Source organism: Mesitornis unicolor, unplaced genomic scaffold, assembly GCF_000695765.1.
Source record: "Mesitornis unicolor isolate BGI_N332 unplaced genomic scaffold, ASM69576v1 scaffold55054, whole genome shotgun sequence".
Classification (NCBI taxonomy): Eukaryota; Metazoa; Chordata; class Aves; order Mesitornithiformes; family Mesitornithidae; genus Mesitornis; species Mesitornis unicolor.
This window is the reverse complement of record NW_010183198.1, coordinates 4,289-29,346: the sequence shown is the minus strand read 5'-3', so window position 1 is coordinate 29,346 and position 25,058 is coordinate 4,289. Positions and strand designations below refer to the sequence as shown.

Below are 25,058 nucleotides of genomic sequence, written 5' to 3'. Positions count from 1 at the left end.
AGAATCAGACTTCTAAAATCTGTGAGAAAACCCCAGCTGCTCTCAAAATGCCCCTTTTCCCACCACAGCACGGACAGGTCACTTCTGAGTACAAAGCTGCTCAGCAGAACAGGATGAGTAAATCCCATTATGCTGAAACAAGCTGTCCTGCATTTGACATTCTTCTCTGCCCCTGCCATTGACTACAGTGTAGCAGATCATTACCAAGTTACAGAGTCCTCTGCTGCCCATCCTCGGCAGAGGTAATAATTTGACAATAATATGCTTGAGCACTGTAACAAAATTAATCGAAGAATGAGGTCTCGAGGGGAAAGAAGAGTTTTCTCGTTCCCTACATGCTACCAGCTTCTTTCTAGTAGTAGCAGGTTTTAATTCATTAAAACACTGATCACCTGTTATCAATATGCAATTCAACCCAAATCTCTCCTACTGCATTAGCAACCTGCTTTGGGCACAAAGGTCTTACTTAGAGCTTCTGCAAAATTCAGAGGCTGAAAAATAAGCAGCAGAGTTTTGTATGGCATGTTCTGTGCATACATATAGACACACTACATTTTTTTGGACTCAACTTCTATTCTGAGTCTTTATGCTTTTATAAAAGAACCAGTTACATATTCACTTTTGTTCACAATCAGAATCAACAATTACAACCAGTGCCCTGGAAACTCAGACTATTCCTTACCTGCAAAAGGCCTTTGCACAGCTTCAGGTGAGTGAACAGAAGTGTGTCTAAGTTGTCATCACCAGTAGTTACGTCTCTTGTTTCTGTTCTCATGTCACAGCTCAGGGTCTGAAGCGTGTTGTCATTGTACGTGCTGTTAAGAGGGGAAAAAGGAGTTAAAACATTACCTCATCACCAAATAAACATGAAGATCTGCAGTCTCAGCCTTCAAGCATGCTGCAATAGTACAACCCAGGCGGCATTTAACAGATAACAGCATTTTTAATCACATTTATAACACTTTAAAAACAGGAGGACTTTATTTCTAAAACTCATTCCAGAAGAGCAATACCAGATCAGCTGATTCCACTAAATCCCATTTTGGAGAATCAACACTAGGAAAAGATGCTTCCAGATAATGTGAATTGAGTTGCTGGCTCATTTGCAGCAGGTGAACTGACATAATAGACATATAATAACTGACAAATAACATAAATATCAAATATCAAATAACATAAATATCATATCAAATATCATAACAGACAAATCCCTTGGTGTTCTCCCAACTCAATGATACTGGGAGTGTAAGTCAGTCTTCCAGGGTCTTCGTAGCTCTGGAACGTAAGTTTCAGTGTGACACAACTTGCAAAATGTGAAACTGAATTCAAAAGTAACGGCAGGTAGAAGAGCTATGCAAGTTACTCACAGCTCTTCCCCTCTTTGGCACAGGACTGTTCAGCGTCATCCTGACAAGCCTGTTCCCTGCAGTCTGTTTCCAGCAGTGTCAGGCTTCCTAGCATATCATGTAGGTATCATTCTGCAGTGTATTTCAATGAGTTCAAGTTTGCTGTCATTTCAATCTGGCAGGTACACTGAATTATGAATCTCATGCTATTCAAAAAGGCTCTATCCTGAGTGTCCATACCAACAGCAGCTCTGCACAGTTGTTCCTCAGCCAAGTACTGTGTATCAGTAAGCGCTCCTGGAATCTGCCTTCCTTACCCCTTTCCCTTGACTCCCATAATGAACCGCTGCAGATCCATACCTGATGCTGGCTGTTCTTATGCTTCCAAATAATGAAAGCTCATCAGCACTACAGTCAGCGTTTAAAAAGTCAAAACTCTCCAGTACTGTCTTCACCATTAAACTTTCCATAGATGAATGTTTTTGAGGAAGTGTCTTTAGCTGTTGATGGAATGGAAGGAAAAATAATGTTATTAGTAGTTACCAAGCCATTTTGCATGAGTTCTTTGATGCTTTTAAAATCACTTAATAACGAATCAGTTTGGCTTTCTGATTTAATTCTTAACACATCCAGTAATTTAGCTCTTGGTACATCACTCTGATCCCAAAATATGTTGCTAATTAAGTTCAAAATATGCTTCAATATATATCTCTCTATCCGTATTATTTTTGGATTTTCATTCCTGTTAAAGTTTGTATGAGAGCTGATTTTCTCTGCATCTTCTGCCATTAGTGCAATTTCACTTATTCCGTTTCAAACCTAGAGCAGCAATCTTAGGGGACTGTTGCAATCCAGTGTAGTCTCCAAGAACTTCGATATCAATAGTGGCATGGAGCTACTAACTTTCTCCCCATGGGAAAGGCTGCTTTGAAAGCACTTGGTTGATTTTTTTTAATTTCTATTTTTAAAGTGGCTGCACTGGAATAGTAAGTCGCTGCAGTTTTGTTGACTTCATTTATTATTGCAGACATTAGATGAAGCCTTACAGTATCGTATCTCCCAAGTCTGCACACTGGCCCCACACACCCCGATGGTACCAATTTTGCAATATAACCGACTGCTTGCAGAAATCTCTTCTCCAGGACCTTTCCTCTAAAGAAGGAAATGTTTTCAGCACCACACAACTTGTCAGATAAACTGAGCTGCCTGCAAAAGCTAGGTGATCTTGGAGAAACTTGAATTTGATGACTGATTCAGTCATTTCAAGATATACTAAATATGAAAAACAAAAAAACCTAGAAGCAAACCAAAATGCAGAGGCTCTGACATACAGTTCAGATTCTCCTTAGCCCAGACTGGTCTCCACTTTGACTGCACATATTTTCTTCACTTTTTTCCAGATTATTCATCTGCACACAGCATTTGAAGGCTGTCTCTTGAGAGATGCTGTGCAACACAGTGCTCTTGTGTCATTAGCTCTCAAGGCTGCTTTTTCTGAGTAGGGCCTGACCTCTGGTGGCCAGACTTACTTTTTGGGAACATGCCGTCACTACATCATTTACATCATGAGATCAAATCCACCACAGGGTCATGGGTGTTCTAGTTTTAGGAGTAACAGTGGAAGCTACACCCTCTACTAAGAGTAAAACACTATCTTACCTTTAATTTATCCCTCAGAGATGAAACCTGGTATTCCAATTTCTCCAGTTGGGATTGTCCCACCTCATGTAATTTCAGCAAACTTAACACTTTTTGGAGAGTCTTATCAATTGACTTGGTATGTCCATCCAGTTTTAGGTCATTTGCAGCATTCAGGCTTTTCTGACTGATGTTTTCTTGCTCTGTCAGACAACGATTTCTGGTCTGAGTGGAAGACTCTCTACCACCTTTGTGACGATTCAGAAAACTAGATGGGTTGTTTGGAAATCCATCCACACACGGAGTCTTCTTCAGGATATCTAGAGTTGTGTGATTTGGAAGAGGATGCCTTTGCTCTTTGGCACAAGTGTCTTGAATAATCACAAATGGCAACATCCTATGGTCTAGAGCTGGAGTTGTATTCCTGGATTCTGTCCCTTTCTGATCCTCAGAGCTGAACGAGTCTGCCTCACTCGCCTCTGCAGGATTGTGAGGCTTGCTCTTCCCATGTACATCAAAATCACAGGCAGTCAAGTAGCTCAATATGCTGGGAGGCTGAGCTTCATCGCCTACATCCACTCGGTTTTGCTTCTGTTGCAAAACAGACTGCAGCAAACACATTCATAAGTGAGCACATATACAACTGAAAAGCATGAGATACTGTCCAAGATAGAGAACGATGGTTTCCTGTTCTTGGAAACATATGCACCCAAACTGACCAAAACCACAGGGCTTGTCTGTACAACAGAGCCAGGCCAGCATAGACTGGACAAAAGAAATTATTCAAACCAAGTACAAAGAGCTTGCTGGATGAATGAGATGAAGCAGCAGTAAATGTGCCTTAGATTTTTCAGATGAAAGTCACCAAGACTGTTAAAAAAATTGTTTATTTGTTTTTGGAAAAAGAACCTGACAAGCAACTTTCAAGTCACATCAGCTCAGGACAGGATGTTAAAGTAGAGGTTAGAGGAAATGTTCTTTTTTTAAGAATCCAATATACCCTGTACAAATAGTAAACCTTTCTGAAAAAGAGTGCATACTCCACTCATTGGTGAGGCAATGCCAAACGTGACTTAGACTTGATGTTAGGGGAGTATATATATATATGTAATTTATACACACACAAAGATGTTATCAGTATTTTATATCTATGGCAGAATTAACAGGGTCCTATAAAACCACCATTAAAACAAAACCTTGAATCAATGAGGAGGACAGCGTCCTCCCTATTCTCCTGGGATACACTTGGCAAAAAGTGGGGTTGAAGAAGAGGAAGGCTTGTTTCACATAGTACCTCCACTCTGCTCCACAGCTACTGAGATAGATTGGTTCCTAGTTAGATTCCCACTGTAGACTATTACAGCAGATGCCCAGACCCCTACCATTCTGGCTGCCAAGGGGAATATTTGACAGGTTTGGAGTTTTTTGTTCTTACAAAATCTAAAATGGAACTCAAAAGAAAAAGGGTTAAAAGAAATAAAAATAATGAAGCCTCAAAATAAACTGCAATGGCCACAGAGTGCTATGTTTTCACATTTCTAAGTGTGTTCTTCAATAGCCTAATCTAATCCAAAAATCGAGTCCTAGGTCTGCGCTTTGCATTTTGCTTTCCTTGGCATACTCACCAGGTAGTATTTCTCTCTGAAGCTGGGAGTATTTGGTGGGGTCCAGTTGTATAAAGAGCTCTTCCTGCTGCCCACAGAAAACTTGGCAGTAGTTCCAGGTGACAAAAACAGGTTTTCTGTGTCGAAGGGGCTGGAGTAGAAGACACAAAGGCCTAAGTGTCAGTAAGACCAGAAAGCACAGAAATGTTTAACAGCAGGGGCAGCTGTTAGGATTTGAACTGTGACATTTAGTAAACAACACAGGGAATAAAAGGAGACTGCCTCTCTGACTAATATCTTTGATGCACCAGCAGAGAAAGATGTAGGCAAAAAGTCTGTATATTTTACATGGAATTCTTTACATCGTTTAGATAGATCTGTGCCACAGTCTTTGGAAGAAGAGTCCAACAGGCCAAAAGTCTGAAGTGCTCCTCATCCTTCTGCAGCATCCTACAGAGACACCAGTGCTGGGAAGTACAGGTCAGGCTGCTTGCTGTCAGCCACCGGACAGCTGGCAAGTCATACACCAGACCAGATAGGAAAGAAATCTAACATGTGATAAAGGAAAACTCTCATTAATCACCCTTCTGCAAAGCCCACACCACCTGGAAAAGCCACTTAAAAAAAAAACTTCATTAGCCTTGAAATATTAATAAACAACTCCTTTGGCTGGCAGAGGAAGCTTGTGCAGTGGAATATGGCAAGTTACATAGTTCATACAGTCATGGATGAGCCCAGTTATAGCCCCAGAGCATACTAGTTGTGGGCTACAAGAGCTGCACAAGCCTTGCTCTAAAGGCTTCCCAATTACCTACTACATCACAGCCATTTATTTCCCAAATTTCTTTGCAAAGCAGTCTAAGAAAACTTGGATGAACTGTCTCCCAAAATGCAACTCGGCTAACCAGGCCAGGGAAAAACATATTTAAAGTCAGAAAAGCAAGTTGATTTTTTTCTGCATGTTATTTTTGTTCACTACTGATATGCCTCATGGCACCATAAGAAAGTATGCTTTTCCACTTAGGCACTGAAATTTTGGAAAAAAAAAAGTTTATAACAAATCTAATCTCATAGATATGAATATAATGACCAAAAAGCAGGATAAAGTCAGCTGCGTTTAGCTGTACAATACAGAACCACTAGCAGTCTGAAAAGATCCAAACAACAACAAGGACTAATCTATTACAGGGAAATGAACTTCTGTTCTCTCACAAAAGTGGAAAAGCAGAGCTCCAATTCTCTCTAGCTTCTCATGTTGCACAGGGACAATTCTCAACAGCATCCTGCAGTGCAACACACCACTGTCTTCCTCAGCACAGAGGTGATGCTCTGTGAGAGCTCACCTAATACAGGTTAATTGGGTAAATTAACCAGTGTCACCCAGCTGGGGTTCATCAAACAGGCCAGTTCCATGGAGTCACATTAACAACCATCTGCATTGTCTCACTATACAAAAAATAAATCAGGTTTCTGACAGTAAAAGCCTTTTTGCCAAAGCCTGCTACATTTACTGATGGAAGCAAATTACTCCCATCCATGACATTTCTTTTAAGAGTCGTCACAGGGATCCATTCCTCAGATTTTTCATTTTTAGCTTTTAATATAGCAATGCAGTAATGCAAAATGACACTTCGGAGGAGAGGGACAAGAATAACAAGGTAAATCTGTTTTGCCTCTGACAATTACTAAAACCCTCTAGCAAAATTTAGCTGCCCTCCAAACAAGCACACGCTCTCTGTTACTGCAAGGTAACAAATTGATAGAGCAAAGCAATGGGTGAAGAAAAGAACAAAGTCTGTTCTAAGGCATCTATTATCTCTTGACTATAAGCTCTTTGGGTATGATTCATCATCTCATCCCAACAAAATATCATACTGGGACAGATCTATGAATCCATTTCTCCAGCACCTTGACATTGACAGAAGCCAGTAGGGGATATTCATGGGAAAAGCATAGAAAATAAGTCAAATATAGTAGGCTTTCCCCAGACACACACTCAAGTTTGAGGCAAACCATAGCTCAGATCTGTCATGCACCAAACTTTGCAAACAGACTATTGCCTTTAGTTATCATGCCCTTTTCCTTAGTTTGCCTAGTCACTTATGAAATCACAGACCTATGCAGAGATTTTGGGTCAAAAGTATGCAAAAATTTCATTATTTAACTTTAAATTGTAGAACAAGTACTTTGACTTGGGGCAAGGTCTGTGGCTGTACTGAGAGAAATGGTAGCTAATCATATCTTTTCTACATTCCCCACAGTGAACACCCAAATGCGCGTACAGTACTATTCATCACATCTTTTCGAGATTGAAAAATTCTATTAAAAAAAAAAAGAAAGTGGCCTCACATCTCTGATGAACTTTGATGTGCCCATTCTATTTCTACATTGCCAAACATGTTGGCTTTTGGTTATGACTAATTGCAATATTGGCATGACGCTACAGTGCCATCATTGTTAAGGCCAATGTAAATGCAGCACATCGCTCTCCTTCAGCTTGCCTTAGCACCTTGCAGGACTTCAGCATTCAGGTCCAAAACACACGTTACCAGCCTGACCTTGAAGGGGTTTACGATTCACCAGAGCTCATGTTCCCTAGATTGAGCCTCCCACAACATCAGAAGCTTTGCATCCACATGCATTCAGAGGTGCCTCCGCCTTGCCAGCACCGAGCATGGATTCTCAATTGGGTATTATTTTGCCATAACCACCAAAAAACCTGCAGAGGGATGCAATACTTGAGATTTCTACCATTTTCCTCACCCTGCTGCATTTTTCTGTTGGGTGTGTAAGGGGGACACTTCCTGGTTTGTGTTCTCTGAGGAACATAAGTAATCAGAGCATATAAGAGCTTAACTCAGTTTAACTCAGTTCAGTCTTCAGCCCCAGAGGAGCTGCATTCCTTCTTCCCACTGCCAAGACTGTGCTCTGAACACTCCCTGTCTGTCCAGTGACTCCATATATTAAACACCACTGAGCCAGAGGTGCTCTCAGGGGATAGACCTCTCTGAATGCCACTATGAAGCCTGTGATCCAGATTTCCATTAATACAAAAGACTCCAATTCTGATCAACTGGATTAGACTCTCTATTAGTCATGAGATTTCTTCTTTCACTGTATTGCACACAGGTAGAAATGCCCATGCAACTTTAACAATGTGATGGTCATTAGGTTTCTCCTACCCATTAAAGCATAATAAGCAAGAGTTTCAAAGTTGGTACAGCTTATCACCAGACTACCTGTGAAACATCACTTTCATCAGAAGTAGAGAGATGCACTGATGGACTACTGTCTAAAGATACCTGCATGAGTAACTACCTATTCGTATAAGTTTTCATCTAGAAGAGCAAGCCTGTCAGTAGGTATGTATCCAAGAAAACAGACTTTCCTTCTTTATTCACCCTTCAGGTTTTTTTCCTCCTACTCCAGGAACCCTTGTGAGCCAGGTCAGAACACGCTCAAAGCAGACAGAAGTTACAAGAGTGGTTCTGGCTGGATGGCACCCTTAGATCCCAGTACTGGGTGCTAACTGAAGTTCTGAAAAGGGAACACAGGCTTTCTTTTTGTCCTTCTTGCAAGAGGGAGGGAGACAGAATTCAGACTGCTGTTTAGGTTGGCAAAAAAACCAAAATCTTCTGCCAAACTGGCCAAAAAAGCTGTTCTGCAACAGGCCCAAGCTCATTCACGCTCCTCATGGCATAATCTATAAAGGAGTTGAAGGAACTTTTGTTAAAGCCCAGAAGACTAGTGGCCTATTTAAAGAAAATATACATTTAGAAGTGGAAGAGTGATCTACACTTGGATTTCTTACAAAGCAGTTCTAGATTGAAAGCTTGCCTCTCAGGAAAGTTTGGGGAAGTCAACTGGATTTGTTTAGTTATTCTTAAATAAAAAAAAAAAAAAAGCATCTGTTATTGTGAGTGCTCTATCTTTGAAATTAGAAACACCCTGAGTTATCACCACACAACTTCTCTTTTGTGTAAACAACTTCAGCAAACAGGCTGTCAAAGAGGAGAAGCCTGCCAGTTCTGTGCAGAAGTACTCTGGAGAATCCACTTGGTACAATACCAATGCATTTCACAAAACTTAAACACAGCAGAGACACACAGCCGGAGTTCTCATACACTAAAAAATTCCGAGTGCATCACCACTAACCCTGCTCCCAGCTCAGCTGCTGCCAACTCTAAAAGCTGGGTGATGGTTATCCTGAATCCTTGCCAATCAAAAGTTGCATTCCGAGCTGCAAACTACTGCAACAATCAAGTGTAAAAATAGTTTGAACTGTATTTATCTAGAAAATTTAGTCACAAATATAATTTGCTTTGGGAATTTAGGTTATTCTCTGAGAAACTATGCAATAGCCCAGAATAGGAAAGGGCTTTCCTTGTACAGCTCTTTTGGAAGAGCAACTTATGTGCATACTTATGCACGTTATTGATAGTGATGAAAGGCAAGCAATTAGATCCAGCAAAAGTAAATGAAGTGAATCTCTCTTAGATGCCATTTGTGGGGATTAACAAGAAGAGAGAAGCAGCAATTTCTTCCAGACTCCACTACAAATGCAGTCTCTCTCTCTACAGCACTTCTCATATTAGGGCAAAATCAGATTTTATACCCAGTTCAATAAAGAAAGCACGTCTCTCTCACTGCAGAAGTGAAGCTTCTTAAGATGTTAGGCTTGAAGGCAAGGAAAAGACGACTTCCCTTATAAGAAAAGCATCTCAGCAAGAAGAGGGTTCAGCCCTCCAGTCCCTTCTGCTCTGAAACTGCATATAAAACTTTTGATCATTCTACATCCAGGTTAAAGCCAATGCAAGTCTTGGTGGCATGTGTTTATTGCAGGGCAAGATGACAAATAAAGACATCAGACTTTGCTGTGGATGTATAAGAGCTTGTATATTTCTATGCACCTCTTCTCTCCTTCCTTCCCCAATACTAACACACATGAATGTCAAAAAACCAGAGTATTTTAATTTGCCTTCATTTAAAATGGCTGTCATTTTAAGAGCCACTTTTACTTAAAAAAAAACGTATAGCGTAACTTGCACCATTCCCCACTCCACAGAGTTGGCAAATGTTTCGGCTTTCAGATTCAAATGGGAATACATAGATAACTAGGCAAGAGTAACAGGTTTCATAACGCATATAGTGCGATATCACAGCAAGCTTCTGGAATGAGGCTTTGTTATCCATCTAATTAGTGGCTCAGCTTCTCAAATAAGAAACAGAGGCCTCAAAAGTCTCAGAGCAGCTGCATCACCTTACCAAAACAAAACATATATTGATGCCCATTGGTAGATCCCCAGAGAAAGGTGTCAGAAACCACAGGTGTCGGCAATGCTGTACCGTGTAAATTTATTTATCATAGAATTAGAGTAATGTGTGTGTTTGAAAATTTTCAGATGCTGTTGCCAAGACTCAAGTTTCAGTCCAATTGCATGTACAAGTCAACAGTAAATTTCAAGAACCTCAGCATATACAAAAGACATTCAGAAAATAGTACATTGATTAATAAAACTTTTCTTTCCCAAACCCCAGAAATGCAACCTGAAAACTGTTTATCAAAACTTGAACAGGAATTGCAACAGAAACCTTTGTGGCATTTCTCCTACTGGTGGCTTAAAAGACTCTGACAAAGTTTAAGTCAAAGGATGCTTCCAAAGCTAATTAGAAGTAGAAGCAGGATATTTAGACCTGAAAAATGAAGTTTTATTATAAAATATATTTGGTTACTTTATCCTAAGGGCAGGGAAACTTTTCTCTCACTGAAAGATCTGTTTGGCTCTTGGGCACATTTGGCAGACCACATATTCAACACATACAAGTTTTTATTTTTGGTTAATTTTTAAGAAAACAAGAAACCAGCACAGCAAGAGGAGTTGTATAAAGACAAGTCATAGGTGAGTCTGGCCTGCAAGGCATAGCTCCCTGCCCTTTCTAATCTAAACATCATTCAGTTTCTGCTTTTCCTGGAGAGAGCCTAGATCCACAAGTGATCACAAAGTGGCCTTTCAAGATGGTCCTTATCATGGAGGTGTGTTCAAATGCCTCTTTGCTGTGTTGGGTTGAGGAGAACTGAGGACTGCAGTAAGCCATATAGAAGAGTACAAGTGAAGAGTGTCCATTCTTTAATTCGACACTTTAAGATGAGTAGATTTAACCCCTGGACAGTAGTAAATGGAAACAGGTTTTGATTTGTTGCGTTGATTTGTAGACTCTCAGTATGGACTGACAGTCCCATAAAGCAGAAATAACAGTACTATCTCAAAAATCTATGGTGGTGTGTCTAGACTGAGGAAGAAGTTCCAGTGCAGCATACACAAAGTGAAAATTTAGTTTTAATAACATGAGTAATCCACTACAAAAAAAAAATCATGTACAAATTTAAATTACAAAAATTTAACAAATCACAGGCACCATGAAAATACTCAGCTATTTTAAAAGTGCATCTGAAACCAAGCTTCGCTGTAGTCGCAAACAGACCTTACATCCGTAACTGTAATCACAGTGCAAATATTAAAGTGCTAAGTCTTTGGGAAAGCTTAATTTTTAACAACTTGTGGCCTGTTAATAGCGATTGTCCTAAAATTTCAACTATATATCTTTTTCATTGTGCCTAGAAGCTGCTATTCTCAGTTTCAATTTCATCATCTTAAAGATTACTGTTCATGTTTTGTTGATGTTCATACATAGCCTAGACCTAGACTTGAATGCTCATTCTGAAGAGAGTAAGCCAACTGGTCAGTTGATGTGGTTGCCATGGCTCTGGTAACATCAACACAAAGAACCCAAAGATCAGAAAAACAGCTTCTGCACCTTTCCCTCTCCCCTTTCAGAGGACTGGTTCCACAGAGACAGAGATCATGCACAGTAGCTGGGGTTGCTGTGAGGAATCATGTGGCTGCTATCTATCCTGCACCTGCTCTGCAAACAGAAAGAGGACTGTGACATTGAAGTATGTCACTTAGTAGCATCCAAAGCCATTAGTTTCTTTCAAATGTTTAGCTTCAACTTTTTCCATTTGAAGCTGTACTTACTTCCAGAGGACCTCCAGCTGTAGCTTGATGGTGCCCAGTTCGGTTATATCCACAATAATTGCCTGAGGCTTGGTTGTAAAGAAGTTTATGCTGTCACATGTCACGACACCAACTAGAATAGTGGCCAGTCCTCGCAGCTCTGTCACCTACAGGGACAGACAAACATATCCATTTTCATCTTACCAGACAATCCTAAGTCATGTGCATGGAAAGGAAAACACCCCAGGCTCAGATCTGCTCCAAGGCCCACAACAAACTCAATGCTTTGATACTCAATTCTTGGCTCCTAAGCTGCTGTGAGCCAATATCCCCACAAGGACTATGCCATAGATGGCTAGCAAAGAGGAAACGAGTTCTACGAGCTGGGGAGAGACAGAACTTGGTACAATATGGTTTTATGAAAAATTAGTCTGAAATTTGGAAATTATAGCTTTGGTATACATACAATTAGTTGTCATTTATTGCACAGAGTCTAGCTTGTCTAAATATTAGAACACTGTCATAAAAATATATATTACAGAGAAGTATATTAGCCTGCCTACGCTAGACTATTTCAGCTCTCAATTGCCTAACGGATCTGGAAGCACAACTGTCTGCATCCACTGTGACTCTTGTAACTGTTCTAAGCTCAGCTGTGGACCAAAACTGAGACTTGGGTCAGTTCTTTCCTGTAGCTCTGAAGCTGCCTTCAAGTTTGTTACCAATGCAGTTACAGGCCTGCTTTTCCCCCACTTTGCTCCTTCAGCTACTTTTTAAAAAAAATCTAATCAAACACTTGCTATAAGAACATACTTCCAATCAAATATTACATTGTTCTAGAAGTGCATAAAGCACCAGGCTCAGCACAGAATTATAGCACAAGTGCCTAAAGTCCACTTTGGGAATTAGTTGCGTGCCTACATCTCCTTTAAGAGCCAGCAAAAGTTATGTTGCTAGGCTACTCCTGGAACACTCTTTGGCACTTCTTAATTTTTTATTTTTTTTTTTAAACCTGCTATGAATTTGTACTGGGCAAAGATTTTTAAGTAGAAAGAGAAGGAGGTTGTGGAGAATATTAGACAGTAGACTTCCATAAGCTGACAAGAAGAATAAAACTATCATTGTCACACAAAGTAATATAAGATTTTACAACTATTATGGGAAAACAGGGATCTGAATTAGCCTCTCACCCGATCTTCGTTGTGAAGTGGCACCAAAAAAAGGCATTATAAGCACATTTCCAAAGGCTGTGCTGGCAAGAGGCCAAAGAGTATCTCCAATGCAACCCAGTTCTTGCTGCCAGATAGGAGGGGAACACTGCAATAGCTGCTTTAACACAGCTGCCAAAACTTGAAACCCTGCACTGGCACAGTTTCCTAGTAGAATAGCATCACGCACAGCCTTCGATCTCAGCTCCTTTTTGGTTGAAAGTAGTCGTGCTGCAGAGTCCAGCCCAAGAAAGATGTCAGAGTACAGTGGAAATGCTGTTTGAGAATTAACTCCACCTGCTAGGTAAGTGTCAGAACCAATGCCAGTGGCAGCTGTCTATAAAAACTACAAGTTTGTCCCAAGGGACACCCACAATGTGTCATCTACGTATCATAGCCCACTACCACTGTCTCTTACTGTAAAGATATGATCTCTCCCAAGGTACTTCAGAAAATAAGTGTCAGAACTCTAAATAAAGATATAAAAATACAGACAGTTTGTACTAGCATACAAGTGTCATTGGTTCTTTGCAGACATGGAGCATCTCTGGGGTAAAGCATGACAAAAGCATCTACAATGCACTTGGATCAAGGGACATTTGAACTACACATTCAAAACATACATATGTGCAATGTTATGCTTTCCATATATGTATTTCTTTTTCAATAGAGAACAGAACTATAGGTATTTAGTACTCTATAAGGTTGACTTAAATTATATATACATACACATATCTTTGCCTCCACATCTAGACCTCACCTTAGAAAATTCCTGATATTGATCCAGGACTAAACATTCCTCCAGCAAAAAAACCAAACCAAAACCACGAAACAAAACAAAACAAAACAAACCACCACAAAAAAACACCAAAACAACCACATATACCAGACTCCACAACATGGGAAAGGAGATGCGCTAACACAGTTATGAGTGACAAGAGTGAAGGAAAAACCAAAGTAGATGTCTGTTCAGTAGGCTGGACATTGATTAACTGACATTTTTACCTGGCTAAGAAAAGAAAACTACTGAAGAATTCTGACAAAGACCTGGTATCCTAACAGGTAAGTAGCATGGCAGAAGACCTGTTAACCCACTGATTCCAATCCAACCATTATACACCACACCTTGATTTCAAACTTCTCATGGAGATTGGGTATAAAAATCTTTTCTTCCTCATCCCATGTTTGGCTGTCGTCTGTCTCAATCTTGCCTTTCAACCTCCATTTCTGGCGCCCTAGTCGCACAAACACCTAGAAATCCCAAAGAAAAAAAGTGTGTTGGGTCAATGTATCCCAGAACACTCCCTTCAGTCCACAGGCCTCACACTGTTCCAGTACCGCAGAGGCAAAGCCACTTCTTTGATCACTATGTATTTAGAAACTTGGATAAAGCTAGAAGGATTGGAGGCAGGAATTTAGATTGCAGGTTTTAACACCTTAACTCAGTGCCAAATGCCATGTCCCACCCATTCTAGAAGAACTGCAAAACTACGTTGGATAGCATGCATAGCGGCACTAAAATCCAAGGAATTCATTTGGAACTGTCAGAAGTAGGAGGGCAACCCATTAAGATACTAAGATGCGTTCAAATCATGACAAGGGCAATTTTCCAAGGAAGAGAGAGAAACTGTTACTTGATTTCAGGGCAACTTTGAAGACAAAGACCTGAAAAGCTGGTTCCGATAGATAATCCCTGCCATCTTTTAAAACCTCCCATAATACTTGAATCAGATCTTTGCCTCTTTGGTCTTAGAGGGCAGAGTAACTAGTAGATGTGCCAAAGCACTGTTTTCATCAGAACAGGGCATGGGTTTAGCACAGTCTAAAACATTCTATATGTTGCACCCTTGCTCTCCTGTTCCTCTACTGCAAACATAGAGCAGTAAAATAAAGAAAAAAAAGGAACTGCTGTATACTGCACCTCATACTGGTCCCCTGGGCAGAGACGTGCAAAGCCCACCAACCCTGAAAAGAGAAGAAAAACTCTTAATATTTGTAGAGTTTTGCAATATCCCCCAAAGCCTCAGCTTGCAATAAATAAAGTGACTGGCTAATACCCCCTTCTGCTCAATTCTGTGCAGAAGCTATTCCAACAGCCCAAAACACTCTTAGAAGGACAAACTTTAATTGAGCTGAGGAAAGCAAGCTTGCCAGCTTGCCATTGCAGATCTGTTTTATAGCACCGAAACAAACAGAAGTTTGCAAAAATTCTATTCAGGGTCTCATCCAGAAAGCCAGTGGAAATGACTTACACTGAATAAATGCACTCTCAGTGGAACAGATTGCTACATAGGAAACCCAAAAAAATCAACTGGTGAGTCTTAAAGGAATCAAGAAAGGAACATACCTTTCATCTTCAAGTGAAACTCTCCCAAATGGACCTCCAATGCCCCTTCAATAAAGCACATATCCTAGAAGAAAGACTGAACAGTCACTATGACTGAAAAGCAGCACAGAGTAACTGCCTTCCCATACATATAATTTTCTTTAAAGGATTTTGGATGTTTTTAATTTTTTTCTTAATTTTATTTTAAAGGACACATACTAACATTTTCACTAGGGGAGGCTGATACAGAGTTCATTGCTGCTGCTTCTAAGACAAAAAGTTGTGATGTCACTTCACAGAAGAGTGGAATTGCTTGCGTAGTTCACTGTCAGTTACATTCCACTGCTATTTGCAAAAATAGTATAGCTTATTTATTATTCAATTCTCATCCCATTACTTCCAGTGGAAATCATAAAGGACCCCAGTATTAAAACAGAAATTCAAAAGATTTTTCATGTGTCTTCATGTGGGCAAAAAAAGAGCACAGAATTCAAGAGCTTTACCCATAAGGTATTTCTCTTGCATGTTTCAGTTCATGTTATATACCTGTGTTTCATTTACATGTTAAGTTTTGAACCCACACCACTACAAAAGCCAGCAGCAAGTCCTGGTACATTTTTTTGCTAAAGAACAGTCAGGTCTTTGTTATATGTGTGTAGTATTTCCTACCTCAGTGCACTCTTGGAAGTTCTTGTAAAGCTCCACTAGGCTCTCTCTGGAGGCTTTGGTAGAAGGAGACAGGGAAAAGGCATGTTTCATATTAGCGGCCCCATCTCGTAGTCTGCACTGGATACAGTAAGCTTCATAGAGTTCTTCTACCTTTAAGATTTGGGAGGTGGGGGAAGAATGAGCAAGAATTACTCTTGCATAGTTTTAATTATTTTTCAAAATGAACATCAGCAGTCTTTCCTGGCAAAAAAAAAAACAACAAAACAGCCAAATCCCACAATTACAGTATTGCAAAATGCTGCAACTCCTGCATTTTATAGACTGATTAGAGTGCAACCGTTTGTAGGCACACCTGCAAAAAAGCATGGGATATTAAGAAACAATTTGCTGTGCTATTACCAGACTAAAAGACAAGGAATAGAGTAGCACTTTGTTTGGGGAAAAAAAAATTACTCAGGGAGAAGGAAACTGACTTCCTCAATACAGATTAAAACACCTACACCTTTATCTATATCAGAGGAGGGATTTGATTTGCAGATAGCAGACATGAAATACAGATCAGCCCATTGGTCCCTTGTGGGAAGAGGTGGGGGGAACACGTAAGTCTTCTCACAGCAGCATTTTCTGCAGAGTATGCAAACTGGTCTCACAGGCAAAGTCAGGTTGCGTTGCACCCAACATTCAGCCTGAATAGAACCATTCAATAAAATAAATAAATAACTAAAAATCCCCACCTTCTGTAAAAAGAGTGGTTACAGCTTTCAGAAAGCACTCAGCATTATTCCCCTTCAGATGAATTATAATAAAAGTATTTTCTATTTAGATAGTTTCCTTAGGTAGCAGCATAAGCCTTACATATACAAGAAAACTCCTTACCTTGCTTATGTGAAACTCCAGTTTTCTGATGTATCTCTCCACAGAGCGGATTTGCTTTTGAAGAGAGGAAATGGGAAGGGGGACAGAACTTGAGAAATTATTCCAAAAACAAGCCTTCAAGTAACACAGTAGACACATCATCGATTTTTCCTCTATTTGCAACATTTCATCTCATCTCCAGTCTTACCTTATCCAGGTCATAGTAGAAAGCCTGAAATAGAAATAGCACAGGCTAAGCAGGAGAGCAAGACTCACTATGCATACCTTAACACTAAATTAAGATGCATTGTTTACTACAAGGAGACAGTCCAACATTTTTAGAAGCTTCCCAGTAAAGTAACATGATCTAAGAACACTGCTACATATTGAAAATGAGAAATCTCAACATCTAGAGCTAACTTGCTTGGCAAATTTCTGATTGTGATGCCTTGCTAGACCTCACCTCAGTGCTTTAACAGGAAAACCTCTGAGAATTCCAGATGTGAGAAATCATGAACTTTTGTGACTTTAAAGTAATTTAAGTATTTAACATTAAAAGCATCTTACCAATCTGGAGCTTCTTTTTGTATCTTTGTGTCCACCAGAGAGATAATCCAATTCAGCCTGATGTGTTTCTAAATATTCACTGGAGAGGAAGAAAAGCCAGTGTTACATTCTTGGGTACATTTATTATAACACCTCTCCAAAGAATTTTTCAGCAGAATGTTACAAAGCCGCTTCCTTCCCTAGAAGGCTTATCTTGTTTTACTCTCAAGAGATGCAAAGAGATGTTTGTTCCTCAAGAGAGGGACACAGGGCAACAGATGAGAAAGGGTGGTTTCCATAGACGAATACTAGTCCTAAATGCAAGTCACTCCTAGAGGAGCACCCGTCCACAATGAATGCCAGCAGATGCTGGCTACTATTAACTAACATTTAAAGATGCTGTACATTAGGAATCTTCCTGAATCCTTTTCAGTCCTTCACGATGTGGAATGCTACAGTGCAGTTCAAGAAAGCCACTGTTGCTGCATAATGTACATGTACACACTGCACTCAGACATTCACTAATTCTTGTTTTGCTTTACTTAAAATAGATCATTCAAGCGAAAGATAAGCTGTATTCAGGCAATGTGAGGGAAAACAAAACAAGACAGTGCATCTGGAAGTACTATGAAAGGCAAGAGGTAAAGAGGGATGTAGGAGGAGAATAGCAAGTTCCAACACACACAGCTCAGCTCACAGATCTCCTTCTCAGATTTCTCTTAACTATTCCTGTGTGGCCTTCTGGAACCTTTTCACTAAGGTACAAGATCAGTTCATTTGTTGAGCAACTCTCTTCTTACAGTTACTGAGGAGTAAGAATTCACCAACCAATGCAATTCTTTAACTCTGTAAGATGGAAACATGAAACACTTGCACTACAAAACCAAGCTCATAGAAGTACTCCCTACATAATTTGGTGTTTCAATGAACAAAGCTGAATACCACCTTTCAGTAAGCTAGACAATTTCTTAATGTAACCATTACTTTTTCCAGAATGGGAACTATTTTGCAAGGTGTGAAGCACTTTGTGCCAGTTGGCTTCTATAGAGTTGCTTGCATGCAAGAGTTGTCCCTTAGGAGTTCCCACTGGGCCTTAGACTATTTCTGCTGAGATCATCTTCTTCCAACTTTGCTTTTAATACAGAGCAGACTTAGGTAACTTTTTCCTCTTATGCTTAAGAGCAAACAAGAGCCACCTGGTAAGTCCTACACTATAAGACACAGTCTCTGAGCAGTGAAAGTAACTTCATTTTAGACAGCTGCACTTCTTCACATTTGCTTTGATGTACTTCATTTTCTTACTGTTTCAAAACCAGTTTCCGCAAGACACTCAGTGGCTCCAGCATTCAGCTGTCTGCACTTCACACTTGCCTATTAGCAGCTCAGTGCAGAAGTGGTCAAGGCTGGTAGCAGAAAAGAGTTCACTTTCCTTTTAGAAGAGCTTCATCACTTTTAGACTTAAGTATGTTAGAATTGCCAGCTTGATGGAGTGGCACCCAGATGGTTAACAGAATAAAGAAAAAGGCACATAAAACACCTTCTGTTCTAAAAATTTGAGTCACTCCAGCACCAAGTGGACTTAGTCTGCATCTACTTAAAATTTGGACTTTGTATTGCTATTTGATACAGTTGTTTTCTGTATGTTACTTTAGTCAATTAGTTAGCTACTCAGTTTTGGCAGGAGTCTGATCATATGGCATTCCCTGCAGAACTGGGAACAAATTCTGATCCACTTTACGGTTTCTCCTCTCTAAGCTCTGATAAATTCTAAACTTCACAGAAACATTTGGTTTTGTTATTTGTTTTAAATCTAAATCCACTAAGACATTGACTGATATTTTTAGGGTCTTTATTGGAATAAAAATGTGACACATCTGAGTTTGCAATTACAGTGTTTTATGTTCTTTGCTTAAGAAAACAAACTATGATTAGAATTAGTACAGTAGCAAACTTCTGAGGACAGCAACATATGTGAAGGAACTGTTAGTAGAGTGTCAGCAGAAAGAGCTACAGGATTTACAAATCCAGGGAAAGGTATTTTATCTTCCTACAGTATCTCCAGCATGTAAATGTAGTTCCTATGATACTAGGCTAGGCCCATAAACATCAGCTGTAACAATTTAAGATGTGTATCTTTGTATGATAAGATTTGAGGACTCAGTTAAAGGTTGATCAGTTTCAATCACTGATGGAGACAACAGCACTTATCATCATTTCCTTTCTGTCTATAAGACCAAGAGAGTCAGCTCATCCATGCTTTGTTTGCCATTTAAGCATTGAATTATATCAGTGTTTCTGTGTGGTAACTGACAGCTTCTTCAAAGCCAGAATACCCTAAATTCAGATTGCCAGCCCATCCTTTGATCTCTGTCTGCTGCATACATCCTACATCTGCCAGACAGAGACAATGGAGAAAATTGGTCTTTAGCCTTTTCACTCAAGTCTGTACTGATGCAACATTGACTATGCAGTCAACCATAATAAAGACTCTGAAATAGTGCTACATTTAAAGCAAGATAATGTTATTTACATTGCCATAAGATGATGGAGTTTTATTACAGCTCTGTTTCATCATCTCAAGTGAACTGAAGTTCTCAGGTGGATGTGCTAGAACTTTCCCTTACAACAAGCCACCCAGAGATGAAGGACAACTTCTGAACTTCAGAATTTAGTTCTATTAAAAGGAAAAAAAAACCAGCAAACCACACCATGAAAAAGACATTAGAATCTCTCTTTACTTTAACTGTTCTCTTATTTGCATAGCAAAAAATAGAAATTATTCATTAACCATATTAACCAGCCTCCCCACTGTGTCCTTGCAGGGCACACCCTCACTTTCAGACTTGATTTTAAGTCAGCTTTTCTGAGTCAAAGCAAAACTCCACACAACTCCTTCTCCAGAAACTTCCTGTCAATCACCCCCTAGGTCTGGCTGTCCCATCTCTATTCAAGTTTCTCCCTTCCTGCCTGCCACTCTGCATGCTCTGAAAGCCTCCCTTCCTCAAGAGATGGAAAATCTTTCCATAGCGTTCTACCTGTCACTGACTGCTTAGAGAAGTGTAGCTGGGAACAAACAAAAACACCAGAGCACTTTGTTTGCAAGCAGACTGAGAGTGAATGAAACTTCCAAGCCAGTATCTGTGAAAGTCACTACATACATTTAAAGATACCAGATAAGAGATAAGAGAACAGTGATACAGAGACTTAAGCAACATAACTATGTAAGGCAAATTACACAAATTATAATATTTAGAAATTCCTTACTTAAGTCCCTTCTTCAAAGCTTCAAAAATTTTCTTCACCTGCAGTGGCTTCGGATCCCAGATGACTGCCCCCTTCTGCAGGGAATTATAAGCCTTGGAGGACTTCAGTGACATTCTTGATCTCACTGAACTTCTGCTGAGAGACTTTCTGCAGAAAGAGAAAATAAATACGGGAAAGATGAAAACCCCATCACCCAGGAGAAGCCTGCAAAGCTTCCAGGCTACAAGTTATATGCCAAATCCCATATAAGTTTACTCAAAAGAACAAAGGTCTTGGACACACTGAGACTGCTCTCAGAGATAACATTAGAAAGTAAAGGCCTAGCCCTAAATATCCCGTGCAGAAAAGCTGCAAATGTTTTGTGACTAACAATAATAATTTCAAGACACATCTCCTTCTCCAAGCCCAATGCAGACTCTGAGAATTCTAGTCCTTCTCTTTTATCCTTTTTAAATAAAGAAAAATTGTGCAGGTCCCCATTTCTTTGGGAAGGTGGGGGAAGCACAGAGCAAGGACAAAGAAAAGCTCATTTTTATAACAAGTTAACACCATACCACTAGCAATTATGTTAACAGACATGCATGGCAGCTAGCTAAGGTCTTGTCTCTGGGTGTACATTTACAGCAGTTGTTGGGTCAGCTACATAACTGATCAAGTAATCCATGCTGCAGGACAAAGACATTCCCATTATGAATTCACCTGCAATTCATGAAAACAAGACAACAAAGTTCCGATCTGCTTAAGGTCTAACTGATAAAGCTAACATAAAAAGCCTTTAAACATAGCTATTTCTTTGCATGCATTCACCATTCATTTAAAAGGTCGCTTAGAGCCATACCACATTTTAGAAAAGCAAATTACCAAGTCCAGATTGCATATAAGATACAATTATCACAGTCTTTTTTCAGTGTTTAACACCTCACTTACTTATTTTTAAAAGCAACTGCAAAACCAAACTTAAATACCTTTTCTAACGTTTCCCCACACAGGATTTTTCTGTGTTAATCTAAAGCGTCAGAACACACTAAACCATTAGTTAAACCTATCTACAACATTTAAACCAGAAAATGAGCTCTCTGCATATTGTTTTTCACATCGTCAGATTCCTCCCTAGCTTACCTCTATATATACACACTCCTCTAAGCCTCAGTTATTTTTATAGAGTTTTGTTAATAATCCCTGTAACTTGAGGAATAACAACATTATCTAAGGAAGTTATCCATTCTGCCAAGCCAAGCCAACTGCTTGCTCTCAGAGATACTTTCTACCTTCTTTACAGTCTCTAGCCTAAATTCACCTCACCTGGAGAAATCAAGAACTCCAACAGGCTTGATACTTAGCTACGGGCTGTTTTAAGCTCTATGCATGTGACTGAAGGCCTAAAGAGATTATTGGTGATTAAATCCTAGGCCCAGCACACCTGAGAGCTATCCCCAGTTCTATTATAGAAACCTTTGAGTAATTACTTTCATGATCTTGGTGCTAAATTTCCACTTAACTCCATTTTTAAACATATAATGTACAAAAAATATGATAAAATTAGGTGTTGCCAAAAATTACTGGATATTTAACTTCTTCACTTCAATGATTATCATGGGTTTTTTATGATGGCTTAATGTAAAGTATTAATTAACCAAACCATCTGGATCTCAGGTTATCTATACCAAGGAACATAACTGTTCAATTAGAATCTTAGGTTAATATTGCTTTCTTTTGTAAGATAATGAATCTTTTAGCATTCTATGCAAAGTGAATGAGTTTCAACAGGAATAACACTGGAAGGGACAGTCTGGCCAAAAACAGCAATTGAAAGAGTCTTCTAGAAAGGTCATTATTAAAACTCTCTCATGCAAAGAAGGAAACAGCATCAAGTTCCATGCTTTAGATGAGTACATTAATTAGCAAGATATCATACAGAAGATATAAGATAACTCTAATCTTTTGAAATTAAAAAGCTCAAATTACTCCTAGGTTTTGTTTATTTTTGGAAAGGAAAGGACTTTGATATTTACCTTCAGAGTTTTAAACTAGAAATCCTAAATTCAGGAAATCCCTTCAGTTGAAGTATAACATCTAAGCACTGCATATGGATACTGACTGTTTTCCTCAGTAACTCCTACTGACTGATGTAGCCCATACGTACTCAGTGCACTGATGTTAAGATCATTAAGAATTCCATTTTCATATACTTCATAGAAAAGTTAAATGACTGACACAGGTCTTTAGAAACAGTAGCTAGATGCTATGTTGATGCTTTCCCTTGTGAACTTACTAATTCAAGTATCAGATTTCCCACTTTATAGATAACAGTAATAAGATATACTTCCTGTTGATACCATTGTAAGTAAAAATGAAATAGTGTATCTGACTGAGTGCCTCAAAAGGAAGTTGCTAAAGAAATGCAGAAGTATATTTAGCATCTGCTTAAAAATCTCCATGTGGACCTGATTTGTGTGTCACCCTTTGAACAGACCTTGCATAACGCCCCTGCAATCTCCTGCGGTGTTTTGCAACAGTGCCTGAGGGAGAGATAAGTTCAGAAAGGGTGATTAAAAAATTTCTTCACTTTGCTAAGGAAGGCTCTCGGGTGTTCACTGAGCTGGGACTGAGTATTTTGTACACAAATTTTCCTTATTGCGGTGATTCCTGATCAAAACTGTCTGTCTAAACACTTAAAATAATGAAAAGCAACATCATAAAAAATGCATGAACAAAGGAATTTGGTTAAAAAACCTTTGCAGCTAAAAGTAAAAAAATAATCTTAAGGGATGTATGAACTCTTCTGTTTGGATCATTCTCTGCTGAACTGTGCCTTTTGTTGAAGAAACAGCTGTTCAACACTTTTCCTGGCCGATCCTTTGCCTGCTAGGACTCCCACTATGTACTTGAGCACGAGTCTGTTTATATAATTTATTGACAGTGTTTTTCTCATGATCCCAGTGATTGGTGTGATTTTAATGCCTAACCTTTTCTAGGTCCAATATTATTTTTCAGTTTCCACAACAAATTAATTTATTCAAGTGTGAAGACTCCTTGATGACATCACAATCACGCTGGAATTTCATTTTTGTTCAAACTTTACTTTTGCGTTTACTTTAAACACTTTGCTGTGTTTAACTAAAAGGTTAATTCATTCATTTAATTCTTTGAAAAGATAACTTATGACATGAGTCAGGTATTTTACTGATACACTATTTTTTTTAGTACAATACTTTTAGAGGCATGCTTTCCAATATTTCTATATCATATTGCTAAACGATTATCTTTTTTATTATTCTAGCATGCACTAGGAGTCAGAGATTATATTAATTTTCCATTTATATATCATATCTTCTAAAAGAACTTGACAGGCTATACAGGGATCACTACATTCAGAAAAAGACCAAGGGCACTTCTAGGGTAAAGTCTGCACAGTCTTCTACATAGAGAAATGCTATACAACTTACGATAAGCAAAAACAGAAAAACAGTGTGGGATGGTTTAGCAATTACAGAGCTCGACTGAAGACTGGAAGACTGGACTCAAACTTGGCTATACTATAGACGTGTTACTGACAGCAGCCAATTTTAGTGGCCTTTCTGGCCTGTTTGTATTCCTCCCTTCCTCTCATTTGTGGCATTGCCAGAAAGCAGCCCTTCCTCTCATATAATGTTACTCTGCATAAATAACTCTAGAAGAACTTGAGTTCGGTTCAGTTACGTATTTTGCCAGGATTCACCATTAACATCCCCATCTTTTTGAATGTCTCTGAGATTTTTAACAACCATCATTATTCAGAAGGTTCTAGTCAGAAAACATCAATTAATACTAGGCTGCTAGAAGCAAGGATCACAGTCCTTCATTTTTCTAGAAGAAATGGATACTATTAACAGCGTGACACGTAACCTCTGAAATGCAGCCATCTCTGAAGTACAGTGTGTATAGTAGTAAGATAGTACAGTGTGAAACATAGCTATTTATCAGTGAGCCATAACACTCAATAGTTTTAAGATAAACATTAAGGAACAACTTCTACACCTAGATGCCTTAGGTTAAAAAATACATTCATGGTACCTAAAGTCTGTTGCCGAATCAGATGCTTTTCTTTCTGTGTACTTACGCTAATTTTCTGCTTTGCACAGTGCTGAATCCAGTGAAGGAACAACTCCTGCTGATACCACCCCCATCACCAGGAGAGACAAATGTGAGTTTGACCGACATGATTGCCAGTCAGTGAGTCTATCAGCTTCTGAAATAAACAGAAAAAAAGAGAAGATGAGTCAAAATCTTCTTGGCAGTTCAGGTTTATACTTGTGCTGCTGCAAGTGCTGAGCTGCATGGAAGTGGCAAGTCAGAACAAGAGACAGTAGACTAAATAGAAAAAGAAGACTTGTCTGCTATATGTGTTTCCTCTGTTGCCATCCACAATATAATTAATAAGGGACTGAACAGTCTAAAATGCAATCTCCTATATCCTCTTCAATTTCTGATTGATTTTACAGACTTGCTACATAAAAGCCAGAATAGCCTTAATTCACAGGCTCTGCATTTCTGATTTTTTAAAAACCCTCTAATTGTCCCACAGCTTAAGGAGTTCAGGCCAACCA

General features: G+C 39.2%; 1 protein-coding gene across 1 annotated transcript in view; it reads right to left on the bottom strand.

Moving 5' to 3' along the window:
* FAM65C (family with sequence similarity 65, member C) overlaps nt 1–24,672 on the bottom strand; it is a 30,391-nt gene extending 5,719 nt beyond the window's left edge. Inside the window, exons 1-14 of the mRNA XM_010184019.1 lie at nt 24,572–24,672; nt 20,473–20,619; nt 17,230–17,308; nt 16,871–16,894; nt 16,684–16,737; nt 15,808–15,957; nt 15,160–15,223; nt 14,734–14,777; nt 13,938–14,063; nt 11,626–11,771; nt 4,610–4,739; nt 3,006–3,590; nt 1,707–1,846; nt 683–815 (exon numbers count right to left, since the gene is read on the bottom strand). Of these exons, the coding sequence (XP_010182321.1) occupies nt 683–815; nt 1,707–1,846; nt 3,006–3,590; nt 4,610–4,739; nt 11,626–11,771; nt 13,938–14,063; nt 14,734–14,777; nt 15,160–15,223; nt 15,808–15,957; nt 16,684–16,737; nt 16,871–16,894; nt 17,230–17,308; nt 20,473–20,619; nt 24,572–24,672 (1,923 nt within the window). The remainder of the gene's footprint in view (nt 1–682; nt 816–1,706; nt 1,847–3,005; nt 3,591–4,609; nt 4,740–11,625; nt 11,772–13,937; nt 14,064–14,733; nt 14,778–15,159; nt 15,224–15,807; nt 15,958–16,683; nt 16,738–16,870; nt 16,895–17,229; nt 17,309–20,472; nt 20,620–24,571) is intronic.
* Nucleotides 24,673–25,058: the final 386 nt, after the last annotated feature.